Genomic DNA, 21,991 nt, shown 5'->3' on the forward strand with positions numbered 1-21,991 from the left:
CAGTGGTCCTGTAGTTATCCAGACAACAAGACAATGCAGTGATTAGTTTTTTTGGAAACTAAACAGAAATGAATTATTGAATACAATGGCATCTATTACAGGCAAAATAGATCAAATTAATATTTTCATGTTTCTTGTTTTCCGTTGAAGTTTCTGACAGATAAATCGGTAAAGTGTAGTAGCCCTGCTTTGCAATGAAGACGATGCAACAGAGCATGGCTTGAACGTACAGGAGAACTATGCTGCCGTTTTGGTTCTCCACCTGCCAAGATACACTTTCCTTCATGCGCAGTGGATGAACTCAAATATATAACACTTATATAAAAACACTTATACACAAAAAGTAGCTTTAAGAGAGGTTCCATCATAGCGACAAGCAACCGTCCGAGGGAAATGCACTAAGCCTACAGGTTTTAAACATTTCATCGAAGGACTTCGCTTTTCAACTGTGCATTGCGCAACACTGCTCCGCCTAAACGCTTTGCTCTACATAGGCAAATGCAAAGTGAATAGCATCGATCATAGTGATGTCGGTAAGCCACCTTTCATACAGAGAGAGGTGTGGTAGCATTCCAATGACTCACAGGCAGAAACATCTATTTTAAACAATGATAAAGAACCTGCATGCTACATCCACATCAGGAACACCGTATGACAACATACAACAGCATATGATACAAAACACTGTTATTACTGTAACAATGGCAGCTGAAATCCAACATATACAGACTTTACCATTGCAGCTGGGGGTTCACTTACTTTTGCACATACACTAATTCCATGCTTCATGTAGTTTTTAGGCTACTCACACAATTCCCTCTAAACAAGTACATGCAATTGATAAACATAAACCTGACATTTCATATATGGAAACTGGTGATGATAAAATAGAAAAATCATGGTAAAACAACAGAAAACTCTAAACTGCTCAAGGGGTTCACATACTTTCAAGCAGCACTGTATATAGATAATACAATGAAAAAAAAGTGTAAGGGGAAAAGTCTGTCATTGTTTCGACCAGGCTCATTAGCCACAACATAAATTGGAGAAAGACCAGAAAGTATACAAAAAAATGTATTCCAAGAACACAAAAATAGAGAATAAAATAGTGACTGCAAAGCACCAAAAATCCCATAGTGCGCACCAGCATCAAACACATGATGAGAATGCCTTGCCTCTTCTGAGGGCTAACAGGCAAAACTCTGTTAAATATATTGGCATCTATTACAGGCAACATTAAATAAGATTAAGATAAATCAGTACAGTGCAGTAGGCCTGCTTTGCAATGAAGACGATTCTGTCTATTCTTGCAGTCCTGTTCTATTGCAACAGAGCATGGCTTGAAATGTTAACGTCCAAGACGGGGAGAACTATCCTGTCCTTTTTTTCTCTCCACCTGCCAAGACACACTTACCATCATGCGCGGTGGATGAACTCAAATATATAACACTTGCTGCGAAAAGTAGCTGTAAGAGACGTTCCATCGTAGCAACAAGCAATCGTCTGAGTGAAATGCACTACTGGTTTGAGGCCTTTTATTGAAGGAGTTCGGTTTGAACAGTGGATTGCGCAACACTGCTCCGCCCATACCCTTTGCTCTACATAGCAGTTGGTCGCTAATTGCAAGTGAGAAAGAGTGAAGACAGAGCGACGCTGTACTTATTAGTGCTCCCGTATATCCTGTAATAGTATATTTATTTACCTTTTCCGCAGAGAGATATCTTTTAAAATCCAATCATAGTTTTGGCATACAGCATTAGCATCGTTATTAATATAATTGTTGTTTTGTTGTGGTCATACTTGATGGTTTTACTTCAATATTATATTTAATATTGTAATACACCTTGTTGTTGCATTGTTTTCACAGTTTTGTAGTTAGTCTGGGCAAAAGTAGCTAGTTTGGGAAAGCCCCCTCCTTTGTTTACTGTACCTGCGGTGCTGCACGCGACCAGCACCTGAGAGCCTGCATTTTTGCCTCGAGAGACGGTCACGGTTGCCTTGTGTGACTTAATCGATGCGCAACCGCTTTTGACGTAGTAAGGAAATGTGAGTTTGAAGTTGTAGAAATGAATAACAATATCAAGTTATATGAAAGTGCTTTGCCATGAAAACGATGCAACAGAGCATGGCTTGAACGCACAGGAGCCAAGATACACTTTCCATCATGCGCAGTGGATGAACTCAAATATATAACACTTATATAAAAACACTTATACACAAAAAGTAGCTTTAAGAGAGGTTCCATCATAGCCACAAGCAACCGTCCGAGGGAAATGCACTAGGCCTACAGGTTTTAAACATTTCTTTGAAGGACTTCGCTTTTCAACTGTGCATTGCGCAACACTGCTCCGCCTAAACGCTTTGCTCTACATAATCAAATGCAAAGTGAATAGCATCGATCATAGTGATGTCGGTAAGCCACCTATCAGGCCGGGATTTTCAGGCACACACGCAAACTGCAGGTTTGATGCAACAGTCAAGTTTATTCACTCCCTGACTGGTTGGGCAGACTAGCTAGCCTGATTCCCCCAGGCTACAAACACAGCAAGGCTATCAAAGTTCACAACCTCACCGGATACATAAACAGTACGTTCCACAATAGAACGGTTAGTCCAAAGGAAGGTAATCCACAAAGGTAATCCACAAAGGTAATCCACAAAGGTAATCCAGGGAACAAAGTCTATCCACAGGAAAAGTCTTATCCACGTTGTGGTGGCTGCACAGGGTTAGCAACAGTCAAAGGTAATTACAGCTAGCCTATGCTAAGCTAATCGCGAGTGCGTTAGCATTCCACAAACAGGGTTGAGATACCCAAACAAGACTTCTTAAGAGAAGCGAGAAGAAAGAGAACTGTACTCACGAGACTCCATGACCGAGTGAAGAGGGAAGGACACCCAGTGCTTAAGTAGGAAGTAGTAATCACCTCAGGTGTAGCCCAGTGCAGAAGAAAGGTTAGTGTTAGGTGCTCTAGAGTGAGTGTCGCCCTCTAGAGGACTGGCGACCCTTCACAGACGTGACAGGACCCCCCCTCCTAGGGACGACTCCTGACGGCCCAGGGTGAGAGGCCCGAAACTGTTGAATGAGGGATTTGTCCACAATGTTCTTGGCGGGGATCCAGCTGCGCTCCTCCGGCCCATACCCCTTCCAGTCCACCAAGTACTGCGTGGATCTCCCGACCTTGCGTACATCCATAAGCCGGTGAACGGTGTAGGTGAGACCTCCGGCAATGAACTTGGCGGGTGGTGGGGCTGGAAGCTCTGGACATAGGGGGGAGGAGGTGGCTGGGCGTAGTGTGGAGCGATGGAAGACGGGGTGAACCCGCATTGCACGTGGCAGCTCCAAATGGAAAGCCGTCCTGGAAATCCTCCGGAGGATCCGGAACGGTCCGACGTACCGTGGGGCCAATTTTCGGGTCTCCCCTTTCAGGGCCAGGCCCTTTGTGGACAGCCAGACTCGCTGGCCAATCTTCAGGGTTGAACCTGGTCGTCGTCGCCGGTCTGCCTGTTGCCTCATCTGTTCTTGAGACTGGAGCAGGGCCCGACGAGCCTGCTGCCAGCGGTTGCGGAGGCGAGCCACCGAGCTGCGAGCCGCAGGCACATCCCCATTCTCTGGGGAGGAGGGGAACAAGTGAGGGGGGTATCCCCACATGATTTCGAAGGGTGAGGTAGCCGTGGCAGCGCTCCACTGTTGGTTGTGGGCAACCTCGGCCCACAGAAGGTTCTGACTCCACTTGGTGGGGTCTTTGGACGTATAGCACCGGAGGTAGATTTCGAGTGCCTGGTTGACCTGCTCCGTCTGCCCGTTGGACTGGGGGTGGTAGCCCGAGGTCAGGCTGACTGAGGCTCCCAAGTTACCCCAAAAGGCTTTCCAGAAACGTGCCACGAACTGGGGACCTCGGTCACTGACGAGATCTTCTGGGGGTCCGTGGTAGCGCACCACCTCTCTCACCAGAATCTCTGCCGTCTGTTTGGCCGTGGGGAGTTTAGTCAGAGCAATGAAGCGGGCAGCCTTGGAGAACCGATCCACCACCACGAGGATGGCGGTGTTCCCTTGTGACGGGGGCAGCCCCGTAATGAAATCGAGGGAGATGTGGGTCCATGGGCGATGCGGGACCGGAAGGGGTTGTAGGAGTCCTGCAGGCCTGCGGTTGTCTGGTTTGGCCACCATGCACACCGTGCACGCCGCCACATACTCCGTCACGTCCTGACGGTGTTTCGGCCACCAGAATCGTCTCCGGAGTAATTCTAGGGTGCGTCGAACCCCAGGATGGCCGGCCAATTGGGAGGCATGTGCCCACTCTAAGGCCTTCGTGCGACAGGGTGGAGGCACAAACAGAAGGCCCTTAGGAGTCTCCATGGGAGCCGGTGTCGGTCCTTGGGCCCGTCGAATCTCCTCCTCCAGATGACAACGTACGGCTGCCACGACTTTAGAGGAAGGGATGATGGGTTCCAACGCTGCTGGCTCGGCCTCAGATGTATGGAGGCGTGACAGGGCATCGGCCTTCCCGTTCTTGGAACCTGGGCGGTAGGTGACCACGAAGTCGAAACGGCTGAAGAAGAGGGCCCAGCGGGCCTGCCTGGGGTTCAGTCGTTTGGACTCCCCGATGTACTCCAGGTTTTTGTGGTCAGTGTATATGAGGAACGGGTTGGCTGCGCCCTCGAGCCAGTGACGCCATTCCTCTAGCGCTAGTTTGATGGCTAGCAGTTCCCTGTTACCCACGTCGTAGTTTCTCTCTGCCGGGGAGAGAGCTCGGGAGAAGAAGGCACATGGGTGGAGCTTGCCATCCTCTGCTGTACGCTGTGACAGCACGCCCCCTACCCCAGAGTCTGAAGCGTCTACCTCCACCACAAAAGGCAGGGCTGGATCTGGGAGAGTGAGGATCGGTGCTGTGCAGAACCGTTGCTTGAGGTCCTCGAAGGTCTTCTGAGCAGCCTCCGTCCACAACAACCGGCGGGGACCCCCCCGAAGCAGCGCTATGATCGGGGACGCCCGGGCACTATAATTTCGTATGAACCGCCGATAGAAGTTGGCAAACCCCAGGAACCCCTGTACCTGCTTGATGGTGGTGGGTATTGGCCAATCCACGATGGCCTTTACCTTTTCAGAGTCCATAGAGAGACCCTGGGGCCCGACTACGAACCCTAAGAAGGTGGTGGAAGCGGAGTGGAACTCGCACTTTTCCACCTTGCAGAACAGCCTGTTCTGTAGGAGGGCCTTCAGGACGGCTCGGACGTGGCCGACGTGTTCCTGTAGTGACTTGGAGAAGATGAGTATGTCGTCCAAGTACACGAACGCGCACACCTCCAGGAATTCGCGTAGAACGTCATTGATGAGATTCTGAAAGACTGCCGGACTGTTTGACAATCCAAACGGCATCACTAGGTATTCATAGTGTCCGCTGGGTGTGATGAAGGCGGTCTTCCACTCATCTCCGTCTCGAATGCGAACCAGGTGGTAAGCGTTCCTGAGGTCGAGTTTGGTGAAAACTGTGGCACCCTGAAGGCGCTCGAAGGCGGTGGACATGAGGGGCAAAGGGTACTTGTTTTTCCGGGTGATGTTGTTTAGTCCCCGGTAGTCGATGCACGGCCTCAGTCCGCCGTCCTTTTTCCCAACGAAGAAGAAGGGTGCTGCCGCCGGAGACGTAGAAGGGCGAATTAGCCCGAGGCGCAGCGCATCTATGATGTAGTCCTTCATTGCCTGGCTCTCCGAGACAGAAAGGGAGTAGAGACGCCCCCTAGGGGGAGAGGCTCCAGGCAAGAGGTCGATGGCGCAGTCGTACGGCCGATGAGGAGGGAGAGTGGTGGCCTTCTTCTTGCTGAAGACCTCCTCTAGATCGTGGTAACAAGCCGGGACCATGGACAGGTCTGTTCTTTCTGGCGGAGCCAAGATGTTCACGCTGGGAGAGGCGTCAGCCGACCGAACAGGAGACACAGTGATGGGGAACGAGGTTCTGGAGTGTTCCTCCGCTGTGGTGACGCGGGAAACACAGGGTGTGGTCAGTGTGGGAGCTAGGAGGTGACCCGCCGTGGCGCAAGCGGGACCCCAGTGGAGTAGCGAGCCAACAGCCCACGCAAACTGAGGTTCGTGGACAGCTAGCCAGGGGTAACCCAGCACCACAGGGTCCTGCGGGGTGGTGGTGAGCCAAAAGCGGATGGTCTCTTGGTGGTCATTATGAGAGGACATGATTAGAGGAACCGTCACCCGCTCCAGATGTCCAGAGCCCAAAGGGCGACCATCCAGAGCCTGGACCGCCTGGGGAATGGCCACTGGGGTGGTGGGAATACCCAGCTGTTTAGCCAGGGTGATGTCCATCAGGTTGACTGCCGCGCCGGAGTCCACCAAGGCAGTGAGGGAGACAATGGGATGGTTCTTGCCGATGTGACGGAGGCGTATGGGGATGGAGAGACGGTTGGCAGGTCCAGGGGTCTTAACGCTACCACTCATCAGAGGCCCTGGATCCCTTGACGAGTGCTGTCTTTCCCCTGAAGATCTGGGCAGAGGTGTACCTGGTGCCCGGAGGACCCACAGTACATGCAGAGACCTCTTTGGAGACGGCGGCTGCGTTCTTCGCGACTCAGCCGGAGGCGGCCGAGCTCCATGGGTTCTTCAGGTGACCGGGTTGGTGCTGGAGTGGTGATGGGTGTGACTGGCCTTGGTAGGAAGGTCGTCATGGGTGCCCGGGTCTCCCGGCGGTCCCGGCGACGTTCCAGAATGCGAGCATCGAGGTGGATGGCTAAGTTGATCAGCTCGTCAAGCGACTGTCCCCAGTCACGGTTGACCATCTCATCCTTCACAGCCTCATGTAGCCCGCGGTAAAAGGCTGAACGCAGGGCTTGGTCCTCCCAGCCACTCCGGATTGCCACGGTGCGGAACTCGACGGCATACTGGGCTACGGACTGGGTCCCCTGGTTGATGGTAAGGACTCGTTGGGCTGCCTGGTCCTCGGTGCGCCCTGTGTCGAACATCAACCCCAGGCGACGCAGAAACAGCTGGCTGTCACTTGCCTCGGGCAGCTGGCAATCCATGACCGCGGTTGCCCACTCCAGGGCTGATCCCGAGAGTCGGGAGATGATGTAGCCCACCCTCGCTGGTTCGGTGGGGAAGAGGCGTGCTTGATGGAGAAAAATCTGTGCACACTGAAGCATAAAGCCCCGGCAGGCTTTAGGTTCCCCAGAGAACAGTTGGGGGGCAGATAGAGGTATGGTGATGGTGGGAGAAATGGGAGGCAGAGCAGGGGCAGCGTGGGCGCTGGGCCCAGCCCCACTGCTAGGATCTGAGGTTGGTGGATCAGGTGGAGGTCGTGCACACAGCCCCTGAACAGTAGTGTTTAGTTGCTGCATTGCCAGCTCCAAACGACTCAGTCGCGGTTCATGGGCGTGGATGATAGCGCCCAGCTGAATTATAGCGTCCTTGATCCCCTGCAGCTCTGCTGCGCCTTGGCTTGACTCGGTCATGCTATCAGGCCGGGATTTTCAGGCACACACGCAAACTGCAGGTTTGATGCAACAGTCAAGTTTATTCACTCCCTGACTGGTTGGGCAGACTAGCTAGCCTGATTCCCCCAGGCTACAAACACAGCAAGGCTATCAAAGTTCACAACCTCACCGGATACATAAACAGTACGTTCCACAATAGAACGGTTAGTCCAAAGGAAGGTAATCCACAAAGGTAATCCACAAAGGTAATCCACAAAGGTAATCCAGGGAACAAAGTCTATCCACAGGAAAAGTCTTATCCACGTTGTGGTGGCTGCACAGGGTTAGCAACAGTCAAAGGTAATTACAGCTAGCCTATGCTAAGCTAATCGCGAGTGCGTTAGCATTCCACAAACAGGGTTGAGATACCCAAACAAGACTTCTTAAGAGAAGCGAGAAGAAAGAGAACTGTACTCACGAGACTCCATGACCGAGTGAAGAGGGAAGGACACCCAGTGCTTAAGTAGGAAGTAGTAATCACCTCAGGTGTAGCCCAGTGCAGAAGAAAGGTTAGTGTTAGGTGCTCTAGAGTGAGTGTCGCCCTCTAGAGGACTGGCGACCCTTCACAGACGTGACACCACCTTTCATACAGAGAGAGGTGGTGTAGCATTCCAATGACTCACAGGCAGAAACATCTATTTTAAACAATGATAAAGAACCTGTAGTAGGCTACATCCACATCAGGAACACCTTATGACAACATACAACAGCATATGATACAAAACACTGTTATTACTGTAACAATGGCAGCTGAAATCCAACATATACAGTGCTGCTTGAAAGTATGTGATCCCTTGATTAGTTTAGAGTTTTCTGTTGTTTTACCATGATTATCCTATTTTATCACCATAAGTTTTCCGTATATGAAATGTCAGGTTTATGTTTATCAATTGCATGTACTTGTTTAGAGGGAATTGAGTGAGTAGCCAAAAAACGACATGAAACATGGAATTAGTGTATGTGCATAACTAAATGTAAATGAATAACAATATCAAGTTATATGAAATTTATTAAAATCTTCATAAATCCAGCTCAGTTTGCCACGTTTGGCCTAAAGAATCAGGTAGCTAGCTTGCCTACCAGACAACCAGCCCGTTACCACATGCACATTTTTTGGTAGGAAAACTAAGTTACATGTCTGCTGATGGTGAGTTTCTAACATTTCGTTTTAACAAGAAGATGGAATGCACCACATGAATCATTCCATTCAAAATGGTTAAATGCCTAAATCCTATCACTGCTTTGGTTGTTGTTAAGTGTAGAGTGCGGTAGAAACTAGAATGCCTACAGAAAAGAGAAGGATTCAGGACAGAGAGAAGCAGCTAAAGGAGGCAGCAAAGGGGAGCACATCTTTGCAGAGTTGGTTACAAAGAAGCAAACCAGCAGGTGAGACAGAGACATTGCATTATGATAAAGATGGCAATGTGTAGGCTAATTAATGAATGTGCTCATATTTTCAGACTCATATTTTTTGCATACTAATGGCAATTTATTATAATTACATTACATTTAAAATGAGGAGAAACCACAAGCCTCCAGACCAGAGGAAAATGTGGACCAGGAAACACATGGGACAGGTAGTGCTGATCACCAAATATGAGATGAAGCTATTTGAGAGATCCATTCAAAGATATTGCCTGAGCAGAAAAAAAATAACATACCACTGCTTCTATTGGGCCTTATAATAGTAATGATAATAGTAATAAAAATAATAATATAATTGCACAGATGATGAGCCAAGTACATCAACTGCAAACAAAGACAAAGACAAAGAGCCAGACCCAGATGGGAACAGAACAGACTTGGAGAACAGGGAAAGGAGAGACGACACAGAAAGTCAGGACAGGATGCCAACAAGGGAGGATATTGAGATGGAGAGTGAGGCATAATTCATGAATACAGAATTTAGTACAATCAGGCCTTTATCAAATTTCCACATTCAGTAGAGCCTTGCTGTCCTATTGTGAAGTTCCCAAAAAAATGCAGAAGGGCGCTCTTTTCAAGCCCACTGGTATGATTCTGGAATGTTCCCCACAGACTGATGCCATGCACAAATGAATTGCTGTATTTGAGTGTTCTATGTATTACTATTAATAAAGTGTTATCGGCAAACGTTCACGTTGTCATGTTAATCCATTATTAAACTGAGCATATCGATTGTTAATCCATTATTAAACTTAGCATTTTGATTGTTTAACACTGGGGTTTTCAACCGGGGGTCCGCGACGGCATTGCAGGAGGTCCGCGACATGAGCCTATGTTGATCAGTTGTTCACCATTGATTTTTTATAAATTCGCTTTGATATTTCAACACATTTCCAGATTTGTCTTGAATATCGTGAAAAATATCTAAAATAAGAAAAATATGTCTAAAATAATATAAAGGAGATTCACGCTGACAGAATGTAGCCTTGCACCTATCCAGTCTTTGGTAGCCTGTGCTTTGATAATGTTAATGCATTGCGTCCCTAACGTCACGCCATACGCATATTATTCATAACGTACAGTCTCGCCAACAATTTACCGTTGATAACTGAATGTTAGAATGTTCACCGTTATGGCACGGCGGCAAGGAACATATAATTTAATGCATAACATTCATCTTGTAGGCTACATAACATATTCACTCTTGTTGTAAATAATGGTTCATCTTTATTGTATTTAATTGTATATATTTGTCATTTGTATTGTTTAATAGAAACCACGGATTCTATCAGTCAGTTCACGGATAACTCAATCACCGTTCAAACACGGAATCATGTTTATCATTCACGGTTCACGGATTCATGTGTGAATACGAGTCCTTTACGCGGATAATCGTATTCACCGTTCATCTTCAATCATTCATGTCCATCCTGCCATTCAAGGCTTGAGTGTGTGTTTTCAATAAACATCAGTTCTTACATCATCATTGGGACTTGACATCCATTCTGTGGCGATTGTCACCTATTTCACAACCAGTAATACAGTCATGTTGGGTTTCATTCAATTCACATATCCCCTAGTTTATAGAAGCCATGAAGCCGTCGAAACTGTTGCGGCATATGGAGACGCATCACGTTTTCTTGAATGCCAAGCCTATTGAGTACATGCAACAGATGTTGCATGATTTTCATATGACTTAAGTTCTGGATAAGTTGCCAGACAGAATTTCCAGAGCATGCTGCTATGCTATGATATGATATGATTTCGCCACGAATAGACAGGCTGTGTGGACTTCACCATGCCCAGATATTACACTGACGGGTCTCCCCTCTCTCTTCACACACACACACACGCACGGACAGACGCGCACACACGCACACTGATAGCTGCCATTGTGAACTCTAGTCAGCTCCTATAGTTTGTCCGAGTTAGCAACAGTAACTAAGGGGAGCGGGGCTTAGCGATAGGTCAATTGAGAAATTTAAGTTTGTTTTTCACTTATATTGTTATAATAAAAAAATATATGTATGTATATAATGTATGCCCGGGGTGTAATTCCATGTAGAACAGCCACTGGACAGTAGTCTAGGCAATGAATGACCTTGGATGTTTTACCCTTATCAATACACACTCTTTTACTCAAGGTCACATTAAAATAAAGCAAGAAAGATTGTTAAAGCAGACTGGGTAATATAATGATCTTATTATTAAATGATGTTGTGCCAGGAACACCAAAAACCCAAGGGGATCAGGAAGTGTAATGAACAACACTGTTCCACCCATAACCCTCAGTGATTCTCATGTTGTCAATGAGAAAGCACAAATGCAAAGTGAATAGCGTTGAGTCAACCTAGATTCATGAGTGCTGGCGCCTCTTAGTCTGTACAAGTGTGTGTAAACAACTTGCACAAAGAAAGGGACCTTCTGTGCATGCGCATGTGTGGATAGGGCCGGAGGTGATAACAGGGGTTAAGGGTCATTTGCAACATTTGCAAGTTGTTGTGCATGACAGAAAGCCCCACAGAGACGACACAGAGAGGCCTCCAACCTCTGGGTTCATGTGGTGGAGCTAAAATGGAATACTTCATAGTTTAGGCACAATATTAAGCGACTAATTAAGTAGCTGATGGCTTTCGAACGACTCTTGAGACTGAGGCTGGCTGATAGCCAAAAAGTGCCCGAAAGCCAACATTACGTCACCCGGGCTCTTTTTTGCGCCCGGTCACTTTTTGCCATGACAAGGCCTCTGACCTCTGAGTTCAGGTGGTGTAGGTGTGGCGTCAGAGTTAATAGAGTCGGATAAAACTTAACCCTGTGCGATGTTTGTGAAATCGCTTCACTCTCATCCTCGAGTATGAGTCAGCCCGACAACTGTTGTTGAATAAATATAAATAATATAAACTCCGGAGTCCTGAGGTAATTTGGGTGAATTTTCACCTAACAATTATGACAACAAACAGAAGCACATGATACAAAACACGGAACTTACTGTACTGATGGCAACTAAAATTCAATATACATAAAATAATACAATGAAAAAAAAGAAGTGTAAGAAGAAAAGTCTGTCACATGTTGAGTGACAGAAATGATGGTCAACGTATTTATCACTTCTTTATTTTCAGTCCATTTCAAACTTTTGTGACGTCAAGTCTGTCTTTTAAAAAATGAACACAAGTGAGGCGTGCAATTGGAAAATCATTTGTGATGTATAAAACTTTTACCACATGAAATAAAATGAAAAATGAGATGTATCCCACAGACTGACAAGTAGCCTATTGTTATGAAAACAAATAACAATAAAAGGTTTGCCTATTGTTATGAAAACAAATAACAATAAAAGATTTGCCTATTGTTATGAAAACAAATAACAATAAAAGGTTTGCCTATTGTTATGAAAACAAATAACAATAAAAGATTTGCCTACTGTTATGAAAACAAATAACAATAAAAGGTTTGGCACATTTTACTTGGCTTGAGGAGGTGACATCTCAAAACAGAAAAGATGATCACCCATTGAAGTATTCACAGTTTGTTCAACACCTTAATAACTGCCACTGGTTTTTCAGGGCTAAGTTGAACCCAATCGCTGCACAACTATGCATCTACAGTACTATTCTTATTGTTGGGGGTTTGAAATAAGTGCAATTTGTGGAATTGTGTCACTTGGTTACATTTTATCCTCTTCAAACTATAAAAACTGTTTCACTGATGCATTATCACACTACATAATTTATGAATCAGCCGTCTACAGCTCGTCACTGTGCTGCTGCTGCTGCTGCTGCTGCTGCTGCTGGTGCTGCTGCTGCTTCCTCTCCTGGATCTTCTTTGGAAGTGTCTCTGTCCAGTAAGTGAAGCGGTCGGCCCTTAGATGGTTTCCCACCTGCTGCTTTAGCCCAATCTCCAAGTACGCTCCCCCAGCACCGTACATAGGCCAGTGGGTTAACCCAGCACCATTGGGAGATCTGAAATAATCACACACACACACACACACACACACACACACACACACACACACACACACCAGAATGAGCAATACACCCGCGCACACACACACCTAGGATGTAACCTTCAGCCTGACAAGCGATCATACAGTGTGCTCGGTGAGATCAGGGAAATGTCCTGTCAGCACCAGACGAGGATAAGGAAGGCAGCTTCTCCGTTATGGATGCTGTGAGTAATATATCAGTCAGAGCTCTAAGAGGGCTTAACTATGTTATTGCAACTGTTAAATGTTCTGATGTTTAGTGTTCTGTCCTTTAATGTACTTAAGTGCCTTCCTTATTTTCTGTTTCTTTGTCTTCTGATGTACACCAAAATCTTCTCATCACTTGGTCATCAAGTGTTATTCCTTCTTAATACACATTTGATTAAAAATAAAAGTGCACTGTTCACAATAATGTAAATTACCCAGTGCGAGCGAAGTTGCCCCAGTATGACATCACTGTTCTACAAAGCTCGTCTTCCTCCTCTGTGAAGGTTCCTGATAGAGAACAAAAAGAGGCTGTGTGTCAGAATATCAGTCTTCGAATAAAACCACCAAACATGTAGCTAAAGCAGTCGACGATAGTATTGTATGTATTGACATCGACAGTATTGTATGTGGCCTAATTTAATGGACTATCATTTTTTTTATCTCAAATGTATTTGAGGAAGAGTGAAAAGTATTCTGCATTAAATGTATTCCTGTGAGTACAATGTATTATTATTAAGTACATGTACAAGTAAACAAGCATTAATACCCACATCTGCATAAACCTTACCATATATATTGACATGGCCTTTCGTGAAGCAGCCTCCAAACACAAATTGAAGTTCGTCTGTGTGATCTGCCTTCACAAAGCTTGGGCGCTTGGGCGAGAGCATGCTGGGAGGATGCTGGAACTCATACATGTAAACAGGTGCACCAGAATCTGTGGAAATTAGTGATGACTTAAAGGGTTTGTTTATGTGTGTGTGTGTGTGTGTGTGTGTGTGTGTGTGTGTGTGTGATAGGCATCCTGCAGTGGACAGGGATCGAACTTGGGACGTCCACTTAGAGGGCGGTGTGTGTATCTACCACATTTGCTACCACGTCAACTCATTGAAAGAATCCCGAATGGAGATGTTTCTGTCATATCCTCAAGCAAGACACTCCTGGTGCCACTAGATGGTGCCAATGAGCTGTCACTACTCAAAGTCTGGTCTTTTCCAGCTTTGACCCAAACACCACAGCTAACCTGGAAACCTTTACCTATCCAATGAGTATTTAAGATGGTTTTATTTCATTCCGTTCTTGCAATGTGAATAATTTAATTTCAATATGCTTATCTCCCTCTTGTGCGCGCTTGTGCGTTTAACGGGGCTTGTTTGTGTGAGCGAGTGCATGTATCTGTTAATGCTTGAGTTTAATAAAGGCAGGCTATTCATAAAAAGCGGACCAATTACAGCCAAGGGGGTATCCGTTGCTATCCGTCGCTATCCGAAAAGTTAGAAAAATCATGAGGTGCACGTTGGTGTCCATCCAGCTCTCCGAGGGGCTCGGATGGGCGTTCCATCTCGGGGAAGGTGTTCCCAAAGCGTGCTTATGTGTCCGTCTCCGTTCAAACGCACGACCATAAATTGGGCATTAGTATGTGAAGTTAACCCAGCACACACCTAAGTATGTAAAGTTAACCAAGCACACAGCTAAGTATGTGAACTTAACCCAGCACACGGCTAAGTATGTTAAGTTAACCCAGCAGACAGCTTAGTATGGGCTGGCCTATCTTACACTGTTCTCTTACCCCGGTGAGCATTTGATAACTTGATGGCAGGAATGTTGAACATGATATCCCCAAGGAGCTCTCTGAATCCATCCCTGTTTTTGACCCTGTCCTCTCCTGTCCCCAGATACTCCTCCAAAATCAGGTCAATGATCCTACTGTCTTCTACCTAAAAGCAGAAATTTGCATTTGTTGCTGTTGATATAAAAAACTTTCATGCCATGACACTTGGTCAACTATGCAGATTACTTGATGCAAAGGCTTACATTTGGGAAGAAGAAGGCGACAGACTGTTTGATGGTCTCAGGGTCCATCCCATCTACCCAGCCAGGTGGTGCAAGAAACTAAAAAAACACACATCATCCCAAGACCAAAGACCAATTCAGCTTAATTAGCAATACACTGAATGATGATTATGGTTCAATCATGTTTTCTTATGTAAATGGGAATCTGATTTACCACACAATCTCCAAGGCATACTTAATGCTTGTGCATACAATTTTACACTCTACTCACCGCAGGCAGTAACCATCCACATTCATCATTGTTGATGCCATTAATTAATGGTACTTTGTTGAACTCATGGGATTTTATAAGGTCTTGCGCAGGTTTGGGCAAAAAATGTTTGTCCACCGTTATCCCAAACATCAAGACAGGATTCTGTGAAATCAGGGACATTGTAAAAATACATGAGAAACATTAACCCATTACACAAGTGGCCAGGGCTTTAGGTAATTACACTCATACTATTTAACCCTAGACCCATTTTCAGACAGGATTATACACATGCAGGAGATTAAGCATCTTTAAACAGACGAACATCTTTCTTCTGGGAGCTCCATTTTTCTCCTCTAGAAGTTAAGGACCATAACGTCTCACCTCTGCCATCTTTAAAACATCCTCGGTCGACATCTGCATCACACAGTCCACCATCTCATGTGGTTTTGTGCCAGCACAGTCTGATGCATTGGCCACCATCTAAGGGAACAGTGAAAAGCATCTAAGGAAAATGGGCTATGATCTGAGGTACCCACCCAATACAAGGCACAGATAGTGAAAGGTCATCACCATAGCTACGGCCAATGGAAAACAAGGCACAGATAGTGAAAGGTCATCACCATAGCTACGGCCAATGGCTGTGCGTTGATGAGGAAATCCATGGCTGAGGTACCACTTTCAGCAATGCCCCGGTGGAACAGACCAGAGCTTAAGGGTGAAAGAACCTACAAGAAGTAATTCAATAAACATAATTAATGCCAAGGTCATTGACCAGTGCATACCTGTATGTGTAACTTGAGTTTCATGTGTAAATTGAGATGAATGCCACGGCATCACAAGTCCTTCAAATTATTTTGTAGATAAGCAAATATACTACACACAAATACATTGGCAAAATACTGTAGGTGTGGTGAACTGACAAACAAAAATAAATATTGCACCACTTTTAACTAAATGACAAAACAAAAACGCTGAACTCCAATTTCAATATGTAGCCTAGAATGTATGATCTTTCTTTTTAAATCATGTTTTCATGGCAAACATCAAGCACCTAAGCACAGAACCCACCTGCAGAGACACGCTCACTCCCCCTGCTGACTCTCCGAATATGGTGACAGAGGAGGGATCCCCTCCAAAGCTCTGGATGTTCTCCTGGACCCACTGCAGTGCAGCCACCTGGTCCAAGAGGCCCATGTTTCCCGGGGCATTATCATCCCCAGTGCTTGTAGGAGAGAAAATAAAAAGCATGCCTTAACTCTGCCTGTGTGATCTGGACACACAGAAACATGCTCAGACTGAAGCGGTTATAAAAAAAAAACGTAATAAATAAAAAAATTAAAAACAGGGTTGTTGTAGAAAGTAGAAAAGTTTAGTTCATAATACAGGAAGGCTGCAACCTAATTAAGAAAATCTTTCACTTAGGGGTTGATATCAATTAAATGCAGGAAGAAAATAAACATGACACTTTAGGACTGGTGTAAAGAGGTATCCCACACACACGTTCATAATGACCACACTGATGTTAGTGGCCATGGGCATGTGTCTAATTGGCACATTCTGTCTACTGACTGACTAAGAGTGTAAAGGACCATGTCTCTTCCAGGACACTGACTACAATCTCACCTGAATAAGCCCAGCATTCCAAGTCTGTACTGAATCAGCACCACAACCACGTTCTGATAGGCTGCCAGGACAGATCCGTCATAAAAGAAGGCGGAGCCAATAGCAAACGCTCCACCATGGATCCACACCATGACCTGAAGGACAGCAGCACATTACCTCAGACAGACACTGACAATCAGGATCACATTACCTCAGACAGACACTCTGATGACTATGATCAGACTCATATCAGCACATTACCTCAGACAGACACTCTGATGACTATGATCAGACTCATATCAGCACCTTACCTCAGACAGACACTGACAATCAGGATCACATTACCTCAGACAGACACTGACAATCAGGATCACATTACCTCAGACAGACATTGACAATCAGGATCACATTACCTCAGACAGACACTGACAATCAGGATCACATTACCTCAGACAGAAACTGACAATCAGGATCACATTACCTCAGACAGACACTGACAATCAGGATCACATTACCTCAGACAGACACTGACAATCAGGATCACATTACCTCAGACAGACACTGACAATCAAGATCACATTACCTCAGACAGACACTGACAATCAGGATCACATTACCTCGGACAGACACTGACCATCAGGATCACATTACCTCAGACAGACACTGACCATCAGGATCACATTACCTCAGACAGACACTGACCATCAGGATCACATTACCTCAGACAGACACTGACAATCAGGATCACATTACCTCAGACAGACACTGACAATCAGGATCAGACACATAGCATTTGTTATTGCATTTAAAAACCTAATTTGGCAATTCATTGGAAGGGGATCTGGACATAATTTCAAAGACCCAGATCAAAGCTATGGCCTGTGCTGTCATTTTATGGTTGAACTCACAGGTAACTTGGCATCTTCAGCCGGTTTGGCAGGAGTGTAAACATTGAGGTAGAGGCAGTCCTCAGATACCTCAGGAATCTCCACATCCATGCCGAAGTTGAGAGATATCTGTCGGTTTTGTACACACCTAAAACACATCAGAAAAGAGACCACCCTTGCTCATAATGGGTGATTGTGGACACATAATGTTTGTGTAGTTCAGTTATAAGAGCGAAACCCAAACAATACCTAATTTGTTTTAGCTTTCTACTAGGATCACAACTGCAGAATTTGACCTTCACCATGTTACAATAATTACTATACATACATGTGAGGGATATAACAATGGTGCTCTCTTTAAAACATTTGATTTGGGTGTTTAGAAACGTGTGCGCTAGTCTGACTGGAGCCTGAGCTGACTTTATCTGTGCCCAATCTGTCCCCCATCTGTGCCCTATATGTTCCCCTTCTGTGCCCCATTTGTGCCCCATCTGTGCCCTTAATTATAATAATAATTAATGCGAGAATATTAGTTTTTTTCCCCTTGTGCCACACAACCCTCTCCCCTTCCCCCCCTTCCTATCTCCACCCGGCCGACATCAAGCAGATGGGTCCCCCCTTATGTGCCGTGGTTCTGCTTAAGGTTCCTTCCTGACTAACAGGGAGTTTTTCCTTACCCCTGCTGCCATAATGCTTGCACTAAGGGGGTCCAGGCTCTGGGCTCTGTAAAGCGCCTCGAGACAATTGTATTGGTATGGCGCTATATAAATAACATTGAATTGAATTGTATCATAAACAATTACGTTTCACATTTATAGTCATGATTCTACGAGGCATCGTGATGTCCTAACAAAAATAAAAGCACTACACGAACACTGCAAATGGCATTGAATAAATAAATAAGCACTAAACTCAATTGCGTGGATATAGCCATGGTGGAATAGAACGGACACATCTACATTCTGCAACAGTACCTCCACCTCTGCACCGGTGAAGTTAGGTTACATATTGAAAGTCACTCCAGTAAAAATCAAGCAAAACCCACGCTGACCATGTGAGAGTAGTATTTTAAAATGTATTACACGACATAACAGACAGGTGTTTGCTTTCCACTTTGGCAAGTTGCAAAGGAGCGTATGGGAGGGAGAGAGGGAGATAGGGCCAGACAGCAATCCCCCCCCCCCCCCCAGGAATTACTCTCTGAAAACTCTTCTGTTTATTGTCCCCCCCAACAATGAAATGAGATCTCCGCCCCTGTGTTTGGCACTTCATATACCTCTACTAGATTATGTTTACTGGTCTTCCTCAGGTTTGAAAAGAAAATACACAGATGATCGTTAAAGGACACAGATGTGTGTGAAAGGACACGTTTCATGGCAAACCTTCACAGTCTTAACATAACAATCAATCAAGTAGCAAAGGATGATTGTAGTGGCAACAATGGCCCCTCATAAATATTGAGAGTATGACCTCATTGACTTACATATATGGCTGCTTGGTGGCATCCCTGACCCCCTCCCATCCCTGCACAGGTTGGGGACGGGCCAACCTGAGGGGTCCCACAGGTGGTTTAGCGAAGGGCACGCCCAGGTATGAGTGGACCACTGTTGTCTTTCCCCTCACGCGCAAGTATTCACCTCTAAGGGCTCCCAGCTTGGTGTGGATCAGTGGTCCTGTAGTTATCCAGACAACAACACCATGCAGTGAATTATGTTTACTATACTTTACTATAGAATCTTAATACTATGGACAAAAATCCGTTATTAGAGAGAATACAAGTCAATTCACTATTAAATGCTGTTTCATTGAGCCTTATAGAGGTCTTCACGTTTAATTACGTCAATAATTACTTTCCACTTATGCAAAGAAGGGACAAGGCGTTTTACAACAATAATGTTTTACAACAGTTCAGCTAAACTTACCATCATGCGCCGTAGATGAAGTTACATATGCAACACCTGCTACCAAAATGAGCTGAATCAAGAGTTTCATTGTTGCCAGAGTCCGTTGGGAAATGAGAATCAGCTTCATCGCGGCCTGCGACTCATAAACTTTGCTCTGAAGTGGTGTTGATCACTCTGTACCTTCCACGCCCATACCCTTCGCCCTAGAAAGCAATTGAGCCCGAGGCGTGTTGATAAAGTGGAGGGAAGAGCACAGTGTGAAATGTCATGCATAACAGCCTCAGGGAGTTTCTGCACCTTACTCAACGAAAAGGGAAATTGAGGGTCCACAGCCAACTAGTCAAATATGACCAGTGAGCAAAACCAGATTAAGAACACCAAGGGCCCTGTATAAACATGATTCATCTGGTTAAACTCATATATCTACTTGCTACAGTAAATCAAATACTATAAGACACTTTGAGACCTGTTTCCTGAAAATGTATGGTTGCGCAAAAAAACAATATGCCTCTTAATCCTTCATCAACATTAAAGCCTCTTTCCTAGACTGACAGCCCATTTCACTAATGTGGTCTTTAAAATCCAGCATGCTTCTTGATGATGTTCATAAATGGGGTGGATCAGTGTTTTTTTTTTTATTAATTCAGGTAGCCAATAAAAGAGCTTCATCGTCATTAATCCTGAATTTGACCAAGCCCCTTTAAACACATCTGAATTTAAATATCCACTAGGCGCCCCTTTAAACACATCTGAATTTAGATATCCACTAGGCGCCCCTTTAAACACATCTGAATTTCGATATCCACTAGGCGCCCCTTTAAACACATCTGAATTTCGATATCCACTAGGCGCCATCATTGCATTGGCATTTACCTCATGGCATGGCATGGATCATCTCTGCAGGCTTTGTGGGAACCCATAATGGCTCACTGGCTTGGACAGTAAAACTAAGCAGCAAATCTACTGGGATTTAGATTGTAAATTGGTGTAGTGTCATCATCAACATCATCTTCATCACACTCTTCATCATCATTGTTATTGTTATTATTACAACTACTGATACAAATAAATAATATTCTCCAATTACTGGCAAACATCCCAACACGTTTAAGCAGGCAGTTTGACAGACAGACACAGAGCAGAAAAAGGAGTTTATTGAGACACTGCGTAGTGGTGAAGTTTAACATATCGCATATCTATCCCCAGATGGAACCAGAGTGCATATTTAACATTGTAATTTAGGCCTCTTCTGACCATCCAGACTGTGTGTCTAGTGGGTTCTCTTCTCAAACATGCATCTTTCTTTTTTTTAAGGCACGCACACACACACTCACACACACTGCATATGTCTGTGAAATGCTCTCCGTGAACAGCTTTGTTATGAAATGATGACTATGACTATTTCCATCATCCAGTAAAACCTGAATTAAATGATTAAAGGGTGATTATAGGTTATTTGTGGTCCCCAAATACACATTTTTTGGGCCGACAAACTTTCCTACAGTGAGGAAATGGGTTTCTTTCATCCATGAAATGAGATCTATATAAACATTTTTCTTCACAATTATGACAGGTATTACTATCCATCAGCGCATGAATAAACCATCCCCTCTGATGCTGCAGGGATAGTTCACCACGCTCACAAGTCTTTGCCCAAACATGAGAGGATAGTTCACCATGTTCACAAGTCTTTGCCCAAACATGAGAGGATAGTTCACCATGTTCACAAGTCTTTGCCCAAACATGAGAGGATAGTTCACCACGCTCACAAGTCTTTGCCCAAACATGAGAGGATAGTTCACCATGTTCACAAGTCTTTGCCCAAACATGAGAGGATAGTTCACCACGTTCACAAGTCTTTGCCCAAACATGAGAGGATAGTTCACCACGCTCACAAGTCTTTGCCCAAACATGAGAGGATAGTTCACCACGTTCACAAGTCTTTGCCCAAACATGAGAGTTTTTGTTTTTCTGTGGTCACAATTCTGCAAAGTGGTATTTGGCTTGGTCATTACATTTAGGCATTCACCTTGTCCATGGGAAATGTAGTTTTTAAAGGTTCCCCATGGTCCTTGAGCTCATAGAGAAGCAACCATAGAATGGACTGCAGGGAGGACCAGGCCTGCACAGACTAGAGAGGCTGAGGAAGGGTAGAGAAAAGATGTGAGGAGAGAAATGGACAGAAGAAAAGGTTATTGAGAATATTGCTTGCATGCATTTAGCAAGAAATCCGCAAATATGACTTTCCTAAACATATGAAATGTCCCTCCTTCTTATTTCTAGCAGTTATGCCTCTTCTCTGAGTGTCTTGGCTTTTTATTCCTTGGTTGGAAATAACTCTTCTGCTGTTTTAATCAGCATGATTTACTTCAGGGTATTAGCCTAAATTAAAAACCCTTGTTCTGAATTGATAAATGTTTGTAACTTATAAATGTCTTGCTGTCCGTGGAAATGACATG

At 45.0% G+C, this 21,991-nt stretch overlaps 1 protein-coding gene across 1 annotated transcript; it reads right to left on the bottom strand.

The window, feature by feature from the left end:
* Positions 1-12,285: 12,285 nt before the first annotated feature.
* LOC105910315 (fatty acyl-CoA hydrolase precursor, medium chain-like) lies at positions 12,286-19,682 on the bottom strand. The gene is made up of 13 exons (XM_031575745.2): positions 19,551-19,682; positions 19,112-19,301; positions 17,650-17,776; positions 16,763-16,896; positions 16,208-16,361; positions 15,760-15,864; positions 15,521-15,619; positions 15,158-15,301; positions 14,908-14,985; positions 14,663-14,810; positions 13,661-13,810; positions 13,308-13,380; positions 12,286-12,862 (listed from the first exon to the last, which is right to left on the bottom strand). The coding sequence occupies exons 1-13, from the start codon at positions 19,657-19,659 to the stop codon at positions 12,646-12,648; spliced, it is 1,728 nt and encodes a 575-aa protein (XP_031431605.1). The 5' UTR covers positions 19,660-19,682; the 3' UTR covers positions 12,286-12,645.
* Between the last annotated feature and the right edge of the window lie 2,309 nt (positions 19,683-21,991).

Source organism: Clupea harengus, chromosome 11 (assembly GCF_900700415.2).
Source record: "Clupea harengus chromosome 11, Ch_v2.0.2, whole genome shotgun sequence".
In the NCBI taxonomy this organism is placed as follows: Eukaryota; Metazoa; Chordata; class Actinopteri; order Clupeiformes; family Clupeidae; genus Clupea; species Clupea harengus.